General features: G+C 38.4%; 1 protein-coding gene across 4 annotated transcripts in view; it reads left to right on the top strand.

Moving 5' to 3' along the window:
- Nucleotides 1-21,720, top strand: part of LOC133568826 (basic helix-loop-helix ARNT-like protein 1) — a 45,957-nt gene that overhangs the window by 6,279 nt on the left and 17,958 nt on the right. For 2 of the 4 annotated variants that reach the window (XM_061920983.1, XM_061920982.1), the window contains exons 2-11: nucleotides 4,152-4,309; nucleotides 7,039-7,102; nucleotides 8,218-8,365; nucleotides 13,359-13,379; nucleotides 13,462-13,494; nucleotides 14,783-14,812; nucleotides 16,601-16,758; nucleotides 20,074-20,153; nucleotides 20,456-20,548; nucleotides 20,621-20,738. In XM_061920983.1, coding sequence (XP_061776967.1) covers nucleotides 7,057-7,102; nucleotides 8,218-8,365; nucleotides 13,359-13,379; nucleotides 13,462-13,494; nucleotides 14,783-14,812; nucleotides 16,601-16,758; nucleotides 20,074-20,153; nucleotides 20,456-20,548; nucleotides 20,621-20,738 — 727 coding nt within the window. In that variant the 5' untranslated portion in view covers nucleotides 4,152-4,309; nucleotides 7,039-7,056. The remainder of the gene's footprint in view (nucleotides 1-4,151; nucleotides 4,310-7,038; nucleotides 7,103-8,217; nucleotides 8,366-13,358; nucleotides 13,380-13,461; nucleotides 13,495-14,782; nucleotides 14,813-16,600; nucleotides 16,759-20,073; nucleotides 20,154-20,455; nucleotides 20,549-20,620; nucleotides 20,739-21,720) is intronic. The other 2 variants (XM_061920984.1, XM_061920985.1) reach the window with 2 other exon arrangements.

The following is a 21,720-nucleotide window of genomic DNA, read 5'->3' as shown; positions in this document are numbered from 1 at the left end:
AAAAGGTGCGCTTGTTTTATGCCTCTACGAGGAGAGACAAGAAAGAGTGAGAAAAGCCTGTTGTGCAACGCCCGCAGCTAAAAGCAACTGCATGAGAACGTATACTCCAATATCACCATATAGTCATTTTCTATATCGCTCAGAGAAAAACCTGCGATATATCCAGTATATTCCCTATATCGCGCAGCCTTACTTTTAAGGTAACGTTAGTACTTTGTTGCATGCTAACACTCTCTGTACTGTGGTTCATGGTGTGTCTCCAAATGATAGGAAACGATAGCGTGTTCAAATTGTTAGCGACAACTTGTTGCTGGCATTTTTTGTAGATTCTTGTTTGGTCTGTGTCAGTTTTTTGTCTCCAGTTTCTTTTCCAACTTTTTTAGACCATATAATTTTCAGGTTTTGTTGGTTTAGCTTCCATTATGATTTCCTTCCTTGCAATTTTGTTGACATCGGCGATGTAAAAAACGCTACCACAAGGTAGCATTGTTCTTGCAGTGACATTAGCCGTAGCCCAGAAGTAAAATTACGTTACAAACAATAGGACATTTTATTGTATGACTGATATTTTTATGCCGTGTTACAATACATTGGATGTTCTCTAGATTGCCAAGATACCTGTGGCAGTGGGGGCGTGGTTACCATGGCATCGTCACACAATAAACATAATTTGCTATGATAATGATTTCTCAAAAAATGTATGCATACATTTAAAAACTAATGTTTTATATGTGTTTGAGGAAGCACAGAGACGAAAGTGAATGCACTGGAGCTAAAACCTGTTGAAGTGTGCTGTTTGTTGGCATAAGATTGGCAATAAAAGTTAAAAATATCGTCAGACTGTGTGACTTTATTTGAAGGGTACAATACATCATATAACTTTAATTTGTTTTCATGTAAAACAACTTATTTTGAAGGTGTGGTGGCTATGAAATTGCTGTGGTGGTGCGCCACATTTAGTTACATTAAGGGGAAAACCCTGATTTATATTGTAACATAACACAGCACTTAAGTTTTATTTAGTTTATTTAATCAGTGCATTGTTTTCCAAAAGATGGAAAAACTGGCGACTATGCACAATATCGTAAATGATTTGTAACTGCAGGATACTAATGATTTGTCATATCTCAGTGTCATGTCTGCTACAAATATTTGATCAAATACTTTCGCTCACATTCCATTTTTGAGTGCTAGTAGCTGTACTAGACACCTCAACATGACATGTCTTTCTTCATTTGTGATGAAGCAGCAGTGTTGCCAGATCTAGGATAATCCTTGTATTTATTTGTGTGATCGTTTCACTCTCTGCACATCAATAACTCCCCACATCTCAAAGTATATGTTTGAAAAGTAGTGATAGTTTGACCCCTTCATTAAATGACTATCAGCTAACCTAAACAGGATACACCCAGACGGCCCACTGTTATTTTTTTCAACAGTATTGTTAGTTTGAATAAAGTTAAAACTGCATTATCTGCTAAACTATAAGATCTGTGGTAATGTTTTACTATAGCAGAAGGCCCTCAGCGACATCAAATGATCATAGTTTTTCTCAAAATATAATTTTAAGCTTGGTAATTTGTAATTTTGCTTTTGGCAACACTGAAGTGGTGAATATTTTGCAATGATTGTTTTAGGTGTCAGTTATGTGCCTTTATTGCCAGACTTCAGATGCTGACTTTTGTCACAAGAATTTTACACACTTCTCATCTAAAAGTGCTGCACATCAGTTCTTGGTAAATCTTTTAGTACTTGCCTATCATATCAAAACAATGAATATGTTTTGGAGCAGTGTTTAAACGCCAAGTGAACCCAGGCCAAATGTGTGATTCACAACATATTGTGCCTCGTTTTTGTCTTCATTTAGTCCAGTGCAGTGTACAACATTTGTAGGAGTGTTTTTTTCTTCAACGTGTATTTACATGATTATTGCTATTTAGCGTGTGCTCACATTGATAATATTGTTAACCATGTCTATGGCCTCGTTCACACTGCAAGCCAATTCCGAATTTTTGCCCATATGCGACCTGTATCTCATTTTTTTATGTCAATGTGAACAGTCCCATTCCGAATTTTTCATATCCGACCCAGATCTTTTTCCTATGTGGATATAAATGGGATATTTATGCGATTCGACTGCCGTTTGGACGCTCCCAAGCGCCGGACACATTCATCCTAACAGAATGTCATCAAAAAACGATAAGCGTCACAGTTCTTCGCCAAAATACATGGTTACAAAATAAATAGTCAATGTTCAACCATTCATGTCTCCGACTACTCGATGACACGGAGCAGATGTGTAAGTAAAATGTCCTGCAAACTGCAAGAGCCAAAATACTTGCCTTAATCGTCAATGCGCAATAATTCAGTTCAGAAAATGTTGACTTTGGTTGCAAAAAAATCTTGAAATAGCTACACATGTACCAGGATTGAGACTGATGTTTACTTCTGTAAACACTGCAGCAGGTGTGACATCATGATCACATGTCTGCATGCAGATCAGATTGTGTTCCAATTAGACATCCCAATTGTTTTGTATTGTGAACTCCGACGCAAAAAGATCCTATTAGACCAAAAAAATCCTACTTGGCATCCTACCCTGCCGTGTGAGCGTAGCCTAAGGCATGGGGGAAACTTTTGCACTATCATTTAATTACCATGTTTGGACTTCATCAGTGTCTTTTTTGTTCAATCAGTGGAAACATAGTCTAGGCATGGGCTGATTATACATTTTGCTGGACCATATATTGTCCCACAAATTATTGCCAATAAACAATGTTATTGTCAGCATGGTTTGAGACTAAATCAAGCATTAATGTGATTGTAATTCATATGCATTGGCTGGTATTAAAAATTGACTGTTGCAAAACCACAAAAAATCTCCTTCATTCACAGTGGAAGTTACAAATCCTTCAGGTCACATGCGGCTACAGCACACAATTCTGCAGATAGTATGACAGATGAAGGAAGATAGTACCTCAAACTTTTTAAAATGACTATTTGGGAATACTTCAAATGGTGTACATGTACAGATGACCACGCTGGATCTTCCGACGTAGTAAACGTCCTTGCCATCATGGCGGAGGCGGGAAGAGAAGGTTGCACCTTGATCGAGAATCTATTGGAGCTCCACATATCGCTATATGCTAAATCCAAGATAAAGCTAAATTGGTCTTGTCGTGAACTAACTACCTTTTGCATCTAGTAATAGTAACACAAGTAGTATATTGTCCCTGAGGAAGCTATATCATGCTAACTTGGCCAATAGCTAGCTAACATGACACAAATAAGAGTGGTACATTTTGGTTACCATAACAACCTGCGTATCACCGAATAATGGTGATGAAGAAATGGTTTAAGACCGGCACTTGTCAAAAAAATGGCGCCTCCAACCGATTCAACATTAAAATGTTGACATACTATATCTAACTCATAAGTCACTCAATCAAACACATTCATTCATAACCATTTATTTTATTTGGTACGAAAATATTGTCTCTCGATCCGGACTAAGCATGTCTTTGCAAGGGGGTACATTTATTTGGGTGATGAGAAAAAAGCTTCAATTTATATTTTGTTGCTCTTATATCTGTTTGCGTATAGTAAAAGTGTATCAAGTCCGGACCGCATAAAGTGCACCGAACTTTTAATATGCCTACATATATTTCTCGCACAATAGGGCAGAAATGAGAGCGGTGGGGCTCTGTGATCCTTTTTTCACATTTTTATTGAGGCACACGTGTCAAAAGTGCAATTTCAATGTTTTTGATAGGTATTTATTAAGACAAAATTAAGGTTATGGCATACAGAAAAATCTGTTATTTCAGCTATTTTTCCAATGAAATGATTGTTAGTGCATGCTACCACCACTACTACTACTACCAATACAAATGTACAAATGATACGTAAAGAAACGTTCCTCAGAGAAAAAAGGTTTGCTGATCTCAAGTAGAGTCTGAAAAACCTCCAGAACTCCACAATATATGTCTTTCCTGGAGAGATGGGCTAAATTAGTACGTTTGAGGGCTGCAGCTATCAACCGTTTTAGGAATTGAGTAATCTGTCAATAGATTGTCGATTAATCAAGTTACCAAGTAAAACGCTGTTTAGCCTTCATGCTAAAAAACTGAATATGTTTGTATTTTTTGCAGAGTTTCACAGCAAGCACCTGCTATTTAGGGATCAGAGCAGATTACGTGGATGGAACTTGGCTGAGCTGAATCTACCAGAGACCACATCAAATATCAGCTGACCAGTCTGGGACAGATACAAGTCTCATTAGGGAGGCCTGTTGCTGTTTCTTATCCAGGTAATGAAGTGCCTCAGTCAGTCCCTTGATTCACATTGCAGACCTTTTTGTGATTGTTGCAATCTAAAATGCCTGAATCCACAGTAGCTTTTTACAGAAGGTTGTGGCAAAAGTCACAATGTTTTGAGGATTTTTTAAGGCAAATCTACTTGTGAAGTTACGAAGTGGTTATCAATGATTTTAAGCATTCATTTACCTAAAAAAGCTCAAGATTTTAACAAAAATTGGAAAATAAATACTGTATTGATGTTTTACTCTTTTTATACAACACAGACTTAAAATACTCAGAGCTCTTTGTCAAATTAATGTACTGTTTTGATTAATTACAACTAATCATTAAGTAACTTAATTATAACTAAAGAAAGAAACACCACCAACTTCCTTATTGTCCGCTATCTGATCTTGGTCCGCATTGCCGGCAGTAAGTCGGACACGTTTCCAGTGAGGGTTGGACTCCGCCAAGGCTGCCCTTTGTCACCAATTCTGTTCATAACTTTTATGGACAGAATTTCTAGGCGCAGTCAAGGCGTTTAGGGGTTCCAGTTTGGTGGCCGCGGGATTAGATCACTGCTTTTTGCAGATGATGTGGTCCTGATGGCTTCATCTGGCCGGGATCTTCAGCTCTCACTAGATCGGTTCGCAGCCGAGTGTGAAGCGACCGGAATAAGAATCAGCACCTCCAAGTCCGAGTCCATGGCTCCTTCCCGGAAAAGGGTGGAGTGCCATCTTCGGGTTGGGGAGGAGACCCTGCCCCAAGTGGAGGAGTTCAAGTACCTAGGAGTCTTATTCACGAGTGGGGGAAGATTGGATCATGAGATCGGCAGGTGGATCGGTGCGGCGTCTTCAGTAATGCGGACGTTGTACCGATCCGTTGGGGTGAAGAAGGAGCTGAGCCTGAAGGCAAAGCTCTCAATTTACCGGTCCATCTACGTTCCCATCCTCACCTATGGTCATGAGCTTTGGGTTATGACCGAAAGGATAAGATCACGGGTACAAGCGGCCGAAATGAGTTTCCTCCGTCGTGTGGCGGGGTTCTCCCTTAGAGATATGGTGAGAAACTCTGTCATCCGGGATGAACTCAGAGTAAAGCCGCTGCTCCTCCACATCGAGAAGAGCCAGATGAGGTGGTTCGGGCATCTGGTCAGGATGCCACCCGAACGCCTCCCTAGGGAGGTGTTTAGGGCACGTGCAACCGGTAGGAGGCCACGGGGAAGACCCAGGACACATTGGGAAGACTATGTCTCCCGGCTGGCCTGGGAACGGCTCGGGATCCCCCGGGAAGAGCTAGACGAAGTGGCTGGGGAGAGGGAAGTCTGGGTTTCCCTGCTTAGGTGCTGCCCCCGCGACCCGACCTTCGGATAAGCGGAAGAAGATGTATATATAAATTGAATATTAACCAAGTATTAGTGATATTGGTATTATAAGCGCTAACACAAAGTAACTTTTTGTAATTGTGCCATGATCACAAGCTTGCGTGCCAATGTTGACATGATCGACTGATGAGCTGCTTCCTCCTTTCCTTGCTGCTCAAACTTTATTCTAGGTCATAAACAAGGCCTTTCACCTGGAAAGTAGAAGGGCAAGATTGTATCCCGACAAGTTGGTATCATTTTACGGCAAATTTAGACCCTGAAATGGTAATATTGACACGAAAAGATGCTTGGTTTCACCGCCCATTTCTTAGTGAGTCATCTAAACAGAACTACAATAAGATTCTATCAGTCGGCACCTTAATGACAGCAGACATTTTTTATTGTATAATGTAACACAGGCCGTGTACCAGTGGCGTATGCTGGTCTTTTAAGTAAGGAAAGCTAATTTTCAGCTACTCTAAACCCATGTACAGTCTCCAAAAAAGATATAACGATGCTATATTTGACAAATTCTCCATATCAACAGGAACAATGAAATGAAAATTGAAAAATGCTATGGCAGTGTTTTATATTTCAAGATCCTTAATTGGCTTATTTTGCTATCATTGGAAAAGGGAATCAGCCTCAGGCAGATCATGGGGAAACCTGGCGTCTCGGCCAGTCGAGGGCACACCCACTTCTTGTTCATTTGGTGAGACGCTCGGCGTCCATGGGTGGGACGAAGCCAAGCATTTATCCAATGATTGTCTAGTTTCGCTGCAGTGGAACAACCCACTCCATGCTCTGAATGAATGAAAAGAAAGCTGTCACAAAAGTAGCTAATTCCAAACAAATGTTTAATGCATCCTCGCGCATATTTAGTTAATGAAATGTAAACACAAAAGTATATATTTGGCCACTTTTGGGCGTGATACTTTAGGGGACGCTGTCTTGCACTGTAGCATACCCATATCCTTGATACTTTTTATAAAATAAAATATCCAGTTACAGACATGTCCGCATCATTCACCTAAGTCATAAACTTAACTTCACTGGATCTCATGTGGTAACTGAAAGACAGCATAAGTCCATTCAAGATGGTTAATGATAAATATTCTGTCAGACTAATTTCACTTGATTCAACTTTTTCTAACATTCTACGCAACAAAATGTTAAAAGTATGTATGATTTTGCTGTTATTGTATCGAATCTGTATTGGTATCGGTTAGTACTCAAAACTTTTTGAGTATGATCAGAAGTGGAAAAGGTTGCGTGGGTTGCACCTCTTCCTATTCTTCCTGCACCTAATTTAGAATGACCTATGTGTTTTTTTACTCTGCACATTTTCTGAGCGATGCCTTATTTCTGTGTTCACAGTTGAGGGCTCGAGAGTGGATGGAAGGAGATGATTTTAACACAGAGGCTGTGATGAACATCTGTGGTGAGACTTAATTTCATTCTGTTATTTCCACGTTAGCTCAACATTGTCTCCGGCTAATAGTGTCCTATTTGTTAAGTAATGACCGGGCATCCTAGATGTCCTCTATTTAGTGGAACTCCACTATTTGTCTAGCCAAAGTGATATATTTTTTTAAATCTCCGTATCGCTAGCAGGCCAAGTACAACCGAGTGGAACCTACAGTAACTGACTTGTTCACACATTCCGGCGCACTGTGGCTCGCTGGCCACTTAGAGTCAAAGCTGGCTGCGCTAGCCACTCAGTAGGCCTAGTGCAGCCTGCGCTGACTGGTGTGTCCACGCTATCTAAATGAATTTATTATGCTTTTCTAACATGTAGAAAAACGCCCCTATAGCAGGAACAACCTCTCTAAGAAAAGTGTGCAATTCATACATGTTTTTGCCGGCGTCTGTGTGAAGGCATTTTGGCAATTACAGTGTTCCCACTTACATGAAAAAATCCGATACAGGTTGCATATGGTCAAAAAATCGGAATTGACCTGCAGTGTGATCAAGGCCTGTGTTTCGCTTTCCTGCCTGTTAGCTGTACAGTGCTAGTTTATAGAAACGAATAAAAGGCTGACTTGCGCACAGTCATTCTGCTTCCTTCATATCGCTGCCGCCATTATAGTGTGTTCATGAATTTATTAAGATTACGTATAATTAAAAGCTTCAAGTTATAATTTTACTAAAAATCTTGTGGCAGATACCATGAATTAATCTTAAACCCATGACTTTACTAAGTGACTCACTAGTTCAACAACAAATTAAATTTTTTACAATTAAAATGTATTTTTTGATGAAATATAGCCATACCATCTCATGCATGCATGAAATGTCTTATAGGGATGTAGTGAAAAGATATTGTAGACCAGACAAAATAGTGAACTAAGGACATAAACATTTTGGAATGACTTACATTAATATGGTGAAGATATTTTCTCCACAAAAACAATGAACTATTGATGATGTAATACAGTCATGCAATAGAGATGTGTTTTTCAATTTATATTATCTAACAGAAACCATTGGTAAGTGTTCTTGCATTTTTACAGAATTTATAGGAAGTATAATGGTACAGTGATTTTGCCTCTGCAGATGACCTAATGGCAGACCAAAGGATGGACATCTCCTCTACAATGACTGACTTTATGTCCCCCGGCTCTACTGACCTCATCTCCAGTTCTATCAGCACTCCAAGCATGGACTACACTCGAAAGAGAAAGGGCAGCACCACAGAATACCAGTAAGCAATTTTATTTGTACAGCATACATACAACATAGAGCTAGGGTCCCAAAACCTTTTGACTCGGGGGACTACATTCATTGGGTTAAAAATTAGGGCTGTCAATGGTAACTTCTTAACGCATGTGATTAATAATGTTTTATTGCGTTATAATAAATGGAAAATTATTACTCACAGTGTTTGTTTTGACCACTACAAGGTGGCACACATTGCACAGGCAGTCATCTCCTCACAGCCAGTGTGATGATAGAGCGATGAGCTCTGCGCCCTTCACAATAAACTCAGACGAAACTTTAGGTTAAACTGAGCTAATGCGTCTGTATTGTAGCGACAAACTCTTATCATCGGCGCACATCAAGTTTAAAATAGAATCTTAAAGCGAAACTTGAACGTTAGGATGGCGTCGCTAGCATGAATGCTGAATGGGCAACAAACAGAACAGTAAATTATGCTGTCGACTAGGAGTGTAACGGTACACCAAAATTTCGGTTCGGTACGTACCTTGGTTTAGAGGTCACGGTTCGGTTCATTTTGGTACAGTAAGAAAACAACAAAATATATATTTTTTGGTTATTTATTTACCAAATTTTGTAAACAATGGCCTTATCCTTTAAACATTGGGAACACTATAATAATTCTGCCCACGTTAATCCTCATTAAACTGCCTCAAGTTGTTGCTTTGATTAAATAAAATTACAAAACTTTTCTTCTACATATAAAAAGTGCAACATAAAACAGTTTCAAGTCAACCCATCATGCCTAATTTATTACAGCATTTGGGAATCCTGTAGTTGATTGGTATTATGTAAATGTTATATTTTTGTCAACATGTGATAGCAGGGACTCTGCCATTCAAAACTAAGCTGCTACATTACTAATGATTCAAGTAACTATTGCTGAAAAAATAGTACAATAGCATAGGAGAGACTATTCATCCCTGAACACCTTGGCTTTCAAGTGAAATAACAGAGAGACAGGGCTTTGCTGCCCCTAACACACAAACACACATAAAAATGAGCTAACGTTACGCTAAAAGCTAATTAGCCTTCACCTCAAGCCAGAACTGCGAGCGAGCTGAGCTGCAGTTTAAGTTTCTAGAAGGTCAACGGGCTCATAGTGATGTTAGTAATAGTTCTGACTGGGAAGTGTTTTTTATAATTTGGGGAGAGTACGCTGTTTTATGCTCACCTGCTAAACACTATTCTGCTCGACGCTGAAGCATTGACTAAATGCGCTCTGAATACGCACGGCTAATTGGCTGTTACATCGCTCTGAATCCGCACTGCTGATTGGCTTTGTATATAACCAATCAGATGGTTGTGTGTGTGGGACAATGCTGGGTGCAGAAGCAAAGCAGCTTGTTAAGACTTTAGCTTACAAACTCGTTCGGTACACCCCCGTAACGAACGGAAACCCCTGTACCGAAACCGTTCAATACAAATACACGTATCGTTACACCCCTACTGCCGACGTTTATTTGCGTTTACCGCTAACCACCGTTCACGTGCGTTCCATACTGTACATCTGTACCTAGTATGCTATACAGTATTATTGCAAATACTTTCAAAATGTGCACTTAATCCATACTATACTTAATGTCACCAAGTTTTGAGCAAATCAATGACTCGCAGTTCAGTAAAACATTTACAAAACGTTCCGGGAATGATTTCAGGGCATTCAATTGATTGCAACTGGACTTTTTGGTTTGTCTTAGAAGAAGTTTCGCCTCTCATTCGATTAGGCTTCATCGATCTAAGTCAATGAGCATGAACTGATGAAGCCTACCCAGATGAGAGGCGAAACGTCTTCTAAGACAAACCAAGCAGTCCAGTTGCGATTGATTGAATGCCCTGAGAATACAATGATTTGGATAAATGAGAACACTCATAGACATGATTCTGTATGACATTCGGACTACAAAAATGCATTTGTATTAGGGCTGGGCGATATATCGATATACGTGATATATTGCGGGTTTGCCTCTGTGCGATATAGAAAATGACTATTATGGTGATATTGGAGTATATGTTCTCACGCAGTTGCTTTTAGCTGCAGGCATTACACTACAGGCTCTTCCCACTTCTTCTTGTGTCTCCTTCTCACAGACCGCAAGCGCACAAACTTACACACGTCACATACTGTCACGTCATACGTCACATACATATACGCCCTCGCCCATCAGAGAGGTAGCAGACTGGCTAACGTTAGCTGTGATGCTAGCGAAGCCGTGCGAGTGGTAATATGAGAGAAAGAAGCTGCGAAAGAAGGAATAATTAATTCCCAAGAAAAACAGCAGGGGGTCCATCATCTGTTGGTGGTTGGGCTTCAAGTGGGAATATGTCGAGGAGACAACTTTAATTTGTCAAGTGTGGGGCACAAGCGTTGCTACCAAAAGTAGCATTACTGCTAATATGTAGCATCATTAGAAAAGTCACCTGCTAAGAACTTTAATAAATATAGTTTTGGTCAATTTACTTAGTTTTGATTTCCTTCTCTGCATGAAAGTTTAAAAGTAGCATATATTAATGCAGTATGAAGAAGAATGTTTTAATGTAGACACATAGAATCATCATACTGCTGTGATTATATGCATCAAGTGTAATTCAAGGCTAAGGCAAAATATCCACATATGTATTTTGTGTATCGCGATATGGCCTAAAAATATCGAGATATTAAAAAAAGGCCATATCGCCCAGCCCTAATTTGTATCCAACTATTGGGGTATTTTCTTCAGTGAATTTGATTTATGCAAGCAAACAAATAACTGGTAATTAATCATTATTAATCATAGTTCAAGTGTGTAGATGCGTGTGCATATGTATATAAATATAGATGTACCCATTCTTACATATGTGTGTATATAGTGGGTACGGAAAGTATTCAGACCCCTTTATTTTTTTCTGACTCATTGCAGCCATTTGATAAGTCATCATTAATTTTATTTCTCACTAATGTGTACTCAGCACCCCGTCTTGACAGACAATAAACAGAAATTATGAATTTTTTGCAAACTTATTAAAAAAGAAAAACTGGAATATCACAAGGTCATAAGTATTTAGACCCTTTGCTCAGTATTGAGTAGAAGCACCCTTTTGAGCTAGTACAGCCATTGGTCTTCTTGGGAATGGTCCAACAAGTTTTTCACACCTGGATTTGGGGATCCTCTGCCATTTTTCCTTGCCGATCTTCTCCAGTTCTGTCAAGTTGGCGAGTGAACATTGGTGGACAGCCATTTTCAGGTCTTTCCAGAGATGCTCAATTGGGTTTAGGTCGGTGCTTTTTGACTGGGCCATTCAAGTCACAGAGTTGTTCTGAAGCCACTCCTTTGTTATTTTAGCTATGTGCCTAGGATCATTGTCTTGTTGGAAGGTGAAAATTTGGCCCAGTCTGAGGTCCTGAATACTCTGGAAGAGATTTTCTTCCAGGATATCTCTGTACTTGGCCCTCTTCATCTTGTCCCATCAGCTGAAACACACCCTCATAGCATAATGCTGTCAGCACCATGTTTGACTGTTGGGATGAGCAGCGCCTGGTTTTCTCCACACATATTGCTTAGCTTTAAAGCAAAACTTTTATTCCTTTTCTCATCGGACCAGAGAATCTTATTTCTCATAGTCTTGGTGTCCTTCATGTGTTTTTTGACAAACTTTATGCGGGCTTTCACATGTCTTGCACTGTGGAGAGGCTTCCGTCGGGCCATTCTATCATAAAGTCACGACTGGTGGAGGGCTGCAGTGGTGGTTGACTCCGTGGAACTTGTGACAACATCTCTACTGCATCCCTGGAGCTAAGCCACTGTTATCTTTGGGTTCTTCTTTACCTATCTCACCCAAGCTCTTCTCCCACAATTACTCAGTTTGGCTGGATGGCCAGCTCTAGGAAGAGTTGTGGTCATCCCAAACTTCTTCCATGTAAGGATTATGGAGGCCACTGTGCGCTTAGGAACCTTGTGTGCTGCAGAAATGATTTTGTGACTTTGGCTAGATCTGTGGATTGCCACAATTCTGTATCTGAGCTCCTGCAGTTCCTTCGACCTCATAACTCTCATTTGCTCTAACATATAAGAGCTGTAATGTCTTATATAGACAGGTGTGTGCCTTTCCTAATCAAGTCCAGTCAGGCTAATTAAACACAGCTGGACTCCAATGTAGGAGCAGAACCATCGCAAAGAGGATCAGAAGAAATTGACAGCATATGAGTTAAATATAACTGTCACAGCAAAGGGTCTAAATCCTTATGGACATGTATATATTTTTTTAATATCCATCCATCCATCCATTTTCTACCGCTTATTCCCTTTGGGGGTCGCGGGGGGTGCTGGCGCCTATATCAGCTACAATTGGGCGGAAGGCAGTGTACACCCTGGACAAGTCGCCACCTCATATATTTGCCAAAAATTGTACATTAGTTTTTTTATGTTAAGATGGGGTCCTGAGTGTACATTAATGAGAAATAAAATAAACTTTTTTTACTTTAGCGTGCGTGCGTGCTAAGTCCAAGTTTGTTCTTGTAAGGGAATCGATCGATTTTTTGATATTTTGAAGATTTTCATTTAGCCTACTGATGTGTATTCATAAATGGTTGATTTATATAGGCTAGTAAGGTAAAGTTTTGTGCCTGACAAGTTTTGGCTACCTTTCTTCTGCAGCCTTCATCAGAGGCTAACATCAGGTATAAAACTTTACCTTACTAGCCTTTAAGTCAACCATTTATAAATAGATTTTATCGGCGTTAGAAAAAGGAAAACATAAGATTTACAAACAGAATCAAACTTTATTTTAAGTTAAGCACTTTTAATAATAAAGACATTAAACTGCACGTCTATTTTCCCGTCTGTGGCGTGCGTCATCAAAACAAAAACGGATGGTCGAGTCGTTGCAAACGCCACAAGACAATAGTGTAATATATTTTATCAAATATAGCCATCATATCTCATGTATTCATAAAATGTATATAGTGATACAAACTGACAGATGAATGTTTTCTTTTTCAGAATCGATGGCTTCCCATATGAGTAAGTGCAAACACATTAACAGTCAAATCAGGCTCAGTCTGACACACTTTCATTGCTGAATGAATTATCTCTCCTTCTTCAGCAATTTAGACCCAGACAAAGATAAACTGGGAAGGTAAGAGGCCACCGTTAATATTTATTAAACCTGCTTTGCCATAAACCAGATTTTCACCCAATTGTATGTTACATCAACACTTCATATAGTCATTAACAAATAAAGCAAAGCATGCCTTTTAAGATACTAAAGTTTGATTTTATCTCCAGGAATGTGGGGTTAATTGGTCTTTGATGATAATCTCATTCTGTAAAACTAAATTTGTTTACACTGATTACAAATTGGGTTAATTAGCAAAACTGGGTTCTGTAATAGATGGGTAGCGACACAAATTGTAGTAAGCAGACAGGGTGAAAAGGGTTTGCTATTGGTGCCGCTATATAGTGCTTGTTCTCGAGTCTTTTCAACTTCATTGCCAGCCTTCTGAACACGTGAACAGCTTTGCTTAGTTCTAACACCACACACACATTTCACTGTAGCACCCGCAGTAACAGCAACACAACACTACCCTTAGACGTAGCAATCAAGGTCATGGTAAGCAAGGTACATTCACAAACAATTACATTATTGAAAAGACACTTTACAGCATGTGGAAGTTTGCACATTCTATATTCTTTATTGATGCTGGTTTTACTGTACTAATCCTGACAATTTGTTGAATGTGTTAGTAATAAGGATGTAAGGATAAAGGGTAATAATGATAACTGCGGTAAAACTCTTGAAAGTTGGTGTTATCATTTCAAGTTATAATGATCGAAAAACCCTGATTGATAGCCATACTTTGATCAACTCACGGACACACTGGTACTGGCTTGCTAGCTTAAATTTTAACATGAAAACAAGAGACATTATTATCTCACCCCACTAAGAAATGGCGCACCCCAATCTAAACTTGTAGAAACACATTGCTGTCTAAACAACTAAAATATTGAATTATGCACATTGCACCTACAAACTGTGCTGTCTTAGCATAGTAATTGATAGAAACTCGGAGGAACATGACACGAAGGTGTATTTAAGGACTGCTGAAACAGTAGGACACCACAACGCCCACCAGAATACTCTTGCATTTGAAATGCAGAACAAACAAAAGTGGGATTTCTAACAGTAGGTCTATTTATTCAGGTTTTAAAAAAAAAAAAAATCAGGATTTCAGTGTGTAAAAACAACTTTTGAGCAAATTCAACAATACCTATTAATGATAATCGAGAACATTTTGGTTACATGCAATTTTGATAGTTACATCCCTACTTAGTGATCTTTGTAAATATGTTATTGACATTTGAAAGACTATTTTGTTTAACTTACAGCTACTTGTTCCTTAATAAATTGTATTTTCTCTTTTTAGTGACCAACCAGGACGGATAAAGAATGCCAGGTATGGGATATTTTGTTCTTCCAATGAAATGTCATTGCCTGATTTGAGGCAGACCCAGTGAATGAAAGAGAGTGTATGGACATAGCAATGCTCGTTTGCCCTGCCTGCTAAAATGGGTAGCTAAAGGTGAAGGTGTTTAGAAAGTTATACAAAATGTGCTTTTCTTGCCACAGTTGTATAGTAGTAGTAGTAGTTTTTGCCTGGTTAGATCAGTCTGTTTATCCTCCTCCTTGTTGCTTGCTTTGCTATAAGCTCTGAGATTTTTTTAAAGCTATGGCATAGCCACACTAGCTGGCATCCCTTAGGCCAGGGGGTCACCAACCTTTTTGAAACCAAGAGCTACTTCTTGGGTACTGATTAATGCGAAGGGCTACCAGTTTGATACACACTTAAATAAATTGCTAGAAATAGCCAATTTGCTCAATTAACCTTAAATAAATAAATCTATATGTATAAAAAAATGGGTATTTCTGTCTGTCATTCCGTTGTACATTTTTTTTCCTTTTACGAAAGGTTTTTTGTAGAGAATAAATGATGAAAGAAACACTTAATTGAACGGTTTGAAAGAGGAGAAAACACTAAAAAAATGAAAATTACATTTTGAAACATAGCTTATCTTCAATTTCGACTCTTTAAAATTCAAAATTCAACCGAAAAAAAGAAGAGAAAAACTAACTAATTTGAATATTTTTGAAAAAATTAAAAAAAAAAATTTATGGATCATCATTAGTAATTTTTCCTGATTTAGATTAATTTTAGAATTCTGATGACATGTTTTAAATAGGTTAAAATCCAATCTGCATTTTGTTAGAATATATAACAAATTGGACCAAGCTATATTTCTAACAAAGACAAATCATTATTTCTTCTGGATTTCCAGAACAAAAATTTTAAAAGAAATTCAAAAGACTTTGAAATAAGATTTAAATTTGATTCTAAAGATTTTCTAGATTTGACAGAATATTTTTTTTAAATTTTAATCATAATAAGTTTGAAGAAATATTTCACAAATATTCTTTGTCGGAAAAACAGAAGCTAAATGAAGAATTAAATTCAAATGTATTTATTATTCTTTACAATAAAAAAAAAATTACTTGAACATGGATTTAAATTGTCGGGAAAGAAGAGGAAGGAGTTTAAAAGGTAAAAAGGTATATGTGTTTAAAAATCCTAAAATCGTTTTTAAGGTTGTATTTTTTCTCTAAAATTGTCTTTCTGAATGTTGTAAGAAGCAAAGTAATAAAATAAATGAATTTATTTAAACAAGTGAAGACCAAGTCTTTAAAATATTTTCTTGGATTTTCAAATTCTACTTGAGTTGTGTCTCTCTTAGAATTAAAAATGTCGAGCAAAGCGAGATCAGCTTGCTAGTAAATAAATACAATTTAAAAATAGAGGCAGCTCATTGGTAAGTGCTGTTATTTGAGCTATTTTTAGAACAGGCCAGCGGGCGACTCATCTGATCCTTACGGGCGACCTGGTGCCCGCAGGCACCGCGTTGGTGACCCCTGCCTTAGGCACACCACATGCTTCTGTTAAAATGTTTTAAAAACATTTCAGAAATGGATTTTGTAATATTTTGGGACTCCAGGCTGTTTTTCTTTAGTGTAAAATGTCGCAAAATTGCTGTTTTGACCAAAATGTCGCCGACCTACAAATGAAGATTACAATTGTGGATTTTTGGGACTGTGGGAGCAATACAAACTAAATTGAGGGATACAAATGTCATGTTTCATTCACTATATAGAATATGTGTTCATGTCTACTTTTTCTCACACATCTTCACAGAGAGGCTCACAGCCAGATTGAGAAGCGCCGCAGGGACAAGATGAACAGTTTTATTGATGAACTGGCGTCACTGGTGCCCACGTGCAACGCCATGTCTCGTAAACTGGACAAGCTGACGGTTCTGCGCATGGCTGTTCAGCACATGAAGACACTTAGAGGTCAGAACAGACATAATTACCAGCAAAAGCTCTTACTTTGTTCTTAGGTTTGCACTTTTATTTTTTTACGTGCTTGACGTTATGCATGTTACTTCTTTTTATATTTTCCCATCAAGTCTGCAGATATGCCCACCCCCTAAGTTTGGTGAAAGTTTGTAGAAGTGCTGTTCGCAACTTTCTCACAGTACCATTTTGAAATAAAAAAACAAAACAAGAACACCACCTTTATTTAAGGGCACTACGCATATATCAACCTTGTTTGGACATCCTGTTAGTAATGGAAGTAATACAACGATTTCATCTGGATCGTTGTCATTGAACTGGATAGAAAATACATAAATGATAAATGATAAACGGGTTGTACTTGTATAGCGCTTTTCTACCTTCAAGGTACTCAAAGCGCTTTGACACTACTTCCACATTTACCCATTCACACACACATTCACACACTGATGGAGGGAGCTGCCATGCAAGGCGCCAACCAGCACCCATCAGGAGCAAGGGTGAAGTGTCTTGTTCAGGACACAACGGACGTGACGAGGTTGGTACTAGGTGGGAATTGAACCAGGGACCCACGGGTTGCGCACGCCGACACTAAAACATATTTGTTTTAGTGTCTATTAAGGCTGCACGATTAATCAACATCCTATCAACCTCAAGGTTTTAATTAGTTTAAGCAATAACCACAAGAGGCTGAGATTGTATTTTTCCCGTCGTCACCGCCATTTGAGTGACAGCCATGGTCACCAATCAGAATTGTTGAGCCTTGTGTTTGTTCACCTCTCGCTGCAAACAGGAAGAAAAACTGTGTGCATCGCTCTCAGCACCTGAACACATTTATTTAACAATAGAATTAACTGAACCCAATGCTCCCTATTTTCATTCATTCACAATCTTTATCAACGGCGTGGCTCGGTTGGTAGAGCAGCCATTCCAGCAACTTGAGGGTTTCTGGTTCGATGCCCAGCTTCCGCCATCCTCGTGACATTTGAGGTGTCCTTGGGCAAGACACTTCACCCTTGCTCCTGATAGGGGGTGGTTATGGCCGTGCATGGCATCTCCCGCCATCAGTGTGTGAATGTGGAAATAGTGTCTAAGCGCGTAGAAAAGCGCTATACAAGTATAACCCGTTTACCATTGTCTCTGTGGCAGGGGAGCGGGGTGCCAGCTTTACACACAGGAAGCACAGGCAGCCTTTCGACTTGCTGTAAAGTAACACAAATCAGAAGGACAAAAATTACGATAACAAAGCCATATGTTCCTTTGTGGTAATATTTCAGCTTCAGGTCAGATGGGTATTATGAGCCCATCAAAACAGACGTTATTTATTTAAGGCACATTTTTGCTTGCAGAAATAAGTCCACTTTATGTCTTGTTTTATCTACTTATTTAGGATAACAAAGTTGTTTACCTTCGAAATTGCAGCACAATGGTAAACAATTCTGCAGTCATAAAACAAATAAGTTTAAAAACCCTGTATATGGTTACTTGCAATATTATTACATATCATGATTTCATTACATTATAACTTTGTATATTTTTGGGGGGATTGTTTCTTCAGTTTAAGAGTATACTGTAGCCAAAGGCTCTGAGTCTGTCGGCATGAAGCCAAATATTGTTTTCAAGTAAATTATTGCATATTCTTCTAATCTGTGGCACCTTGAGACAAAAATAGGTTGATTTACAGTAGAAAAGAAACACTTGTTAGTTTTGCATTTTTATGTAAAAAAAAAAACAATAGCAATTTTTAGAGAGAAAAATTGGAATTTAGTTTTTTTTCTCGAAATCGTGCAACCCTAGCATCTATATCTCTCAATTGCTTTATTTTTCTTTTTTCAACACTCAAACGGTCAGCTGTACTCTGCGATTTGTGCACACACACATTCGAGGCACACACACATACCCACACAATTGTCCATACAAGCCTCTCTGACATGTCACTGCTTTTGTACTAAACATACATCTTAGCACACACACATACACACACAATTGTCCATACAAGCCTCTCTGACATGTCACTGCTTTTGTACTAAACATTCATCTTAGCACACACACATACACACACAATTGTCCATACAAGCTTCTCTGACGTGTCACTGCTTTTGTACTAAACATACATCTAAGCACACACATACACACACAATTGTCCATACAAGCTTTTTTGACATGTCACTGCTTTTGTACTAAACATACATCTTAGCACACACACAATTATCCATACAAGCCTCTCTGACATGTCACTGCTTTTGTACTAAACATACATCTTAACATCACAAATAACTTTAGGGTGAATAATAACAGGAAAATAAAATGTCATCCACTGAGTGACATCTACCCAGGAAGAATAAACTGTTGTAGTGTGCAGACACGCACTACATCACCATGGCAACACAAGTAAGTGCGGCTTGGATTCATACAGCCTTTTCATTTGACAGGACATGCCCACATTTAATGGTTGCTCGACCTAAAGTGTGCATCATGGATGAGGGCGCGCACTGACAAATTTAGATTGAAGGGCAGAATCATTGCAGTTGGAGAATAGGTTTTTAATAACTCGTCAACCCTCTGTTTGTCAATCATTTTTTTGGCTAATGTATATTCTGTGATACTTGTGATACATGGATATTCAATAAGATCATTGAATTGGACAGTGTTTTAAGCTTTAAAAAAAATATTTTTACGGATGTTTCCATCAGTTTTATGCTGATGAGTGAGATCGGCCGATAAATTCACATTTATTAACCGTCTTAATTCAGACTCAGCTTTCTGAGCTGAGTCTGCCCACTAGGCCACCAATTCTAGTCCTACCCTCCCACCCCTTAGCTTTAGTTTTATTTTTTCTATTTGTCGCACTTTTTATTACTATGATTTTTATTTAGCACATTTTTTACTTTTTATTCGACCCCTTTTACCGTATTGCTTTTTGCGCTATTTTGTTCAGCTCATTCTTTGTTTGTTTTTTGTTTCTGTTGCTCTATGCTCTTTTTAACCTGTAAAGCACTTTGGTTCAATTTAAAAGTCATCGTAAACGTGCTATATAAATAAAATTGACTTGACTTGACGTATTATGGTGAGTGCTATTGACGGTGTAACAATATCAAAAAATATTGAAACTGGTTCTTATGAGCTTGTATTACGTACAATTGTTTCAAACAGAAGTCAATACACAATAACTAAACAAAAGCAAAAACTACAATAACTTTTTTAACCTCAATGTCCTCCTGTGTCCAGGGAAGATTGATGAAAGTAGCTAATTAACAGATGGAAAATGAGTTGGATGCAATTAGTGAGATGTGTGATTGGTGTTGTATGCAGGAGCAGCAAACCCCTACACAGAGGCCAACTACAAGCCTTCCTTTCTTTCTGACGATGAGCTGAAACATTTGATACTCAGGGTGAGTACTATACACTTTATAATATGAATTTCTTCCATTTTTGAAATTGTGAATCTATCACAATTACAAATTGGCAGCCACATTAGGGGAAATCATTATTTTCTAACCTTTTTGTTCAAATCAATTTATCATGGTCACGTCTTCGTAACATTGAAGTCAATCAAACTGTTGGTCATTCATCAGATGAATAAAGATCATTTATACAGTAAGAATAATTTGTTTCTGCTCTTGAAGAAAGTATTACGGACATATTTGTTGGTACGATTTCTAAAATCTGAATTGTTGTCTGTCTGTTTTTGCAGGCTGCCGATGGTTTCCTGTTTGTGGTCGGCTGTGATCGAGGAAAAATTCTTTTTGTGTCAGAATCTGTTTACAAGATTCTTAACTACAGCCAGGTAAGTGGGCAAACACTTGATTTAAGCCAAGCAGTCTGAGGACAAATTCAATCTTTGATGTTTCTTTTTCAGAATGACCTGATAGGTCAGAGTCTCTTTGACTACCTGCATCCTAAAGACATTGCCAAGGTGAAAGAACAGCTGTCTTCTTCTGACACCGCCCCCCGTGAGAGGCTCATTGATGCTAAAAGTAGGCAAATACCTTCTTCTGGGGATAGCAATACGATACATTTCTGCTTCTTAGGATTGATAGGATATTTCAAACTATTATTTTTTTAAATGTGGATTTAAGTATGGTTTATGCACATCTGAAGTTAAGAAAGACTTTAACAAACTGTGCCTTTTTTAATTTATCCTGGCAAAAGCCAGTATCTTCAACAATGGTGAAGTGCTGGCCATCTCGGGCCATGATTTCCATGTAAAATCACAGATAGCTTTAGCCCTCGGGTCGTCTCTAGAAAACATAATGCACTTCTCAGTAGCCGCAGTGACAGAGACAAGCCTCTTGGTCTTACTTTGCGGCTGGCTTTGGGGCAGCTTCTTTGGCAGCGGGCATCTTTTTAGGCTTTCAAAACGCCGTGGCTAATGTGGTTCGATGCATCGTCACACAATGTTTTTTTCCCCTTCCTCATGGAATCTTTGCAGAACATTCTTCTTAGGGTGACGAGAAAAAATGAATAAAAAAATACTTTTTTTTTTTAAATTATGATTCTGGATCGATTAAAAGTTTTCAGGCCTCGAAAAGCTGACATATGAGCCATTAAACGCTGAAGACATACTTTTAAAATTGATACTTGAATATTTTGAATTGATTCAAAAATCGTTATAAGAGTCGCAAGTCGGATGTGAATCCATTTTTTTCGGCACCTGTAGCAGTCATCAATCAAGATTTTACTGTACATTTATTTTAAAACAGGAATACTAACCACAAGTTTTACAGCGGTTTATCATTAATACTATTGTTCCTTACATCCCTCATGCCAAACAATTTATTGCAAGAATCGTTTTGAAATTGGTAATGAATCGATTCGTCACCCCAAGAATCTGTATCAACTTGAATCAGGAGTTGTTGTAAGATTTTCTTTTCAAATCGTGAAGAAGTCCCTCACGATCGGCCTATGTTTATATATTGCTGAGAGGAAATGTATGACTGGTCGTTTAAAGTTCTTAGG

The sequence above is a fragment of the Nerophis ophidion genome, linkage group LG14, assembly GCF_033978795.1.
Source record: "Nerophis ophidion isolate RoL-2023_Sa linkage group LG14, RoL_Noph_v1.0, whole genome shotgun sequence".
NCBI classification, from domain to species: domain Eukaryota; kingdom Metazoa; phylum Chordata; class Actinopteri; order Syngnathiformes; family Syngnathidae; genus Nerophis; species Nerophis ophidion.
The sequence above is the reverse complement of the archived record's forward strand: the minus strand, read 5'-3'. Positions and strand labels throughout refer to the sequence as shown.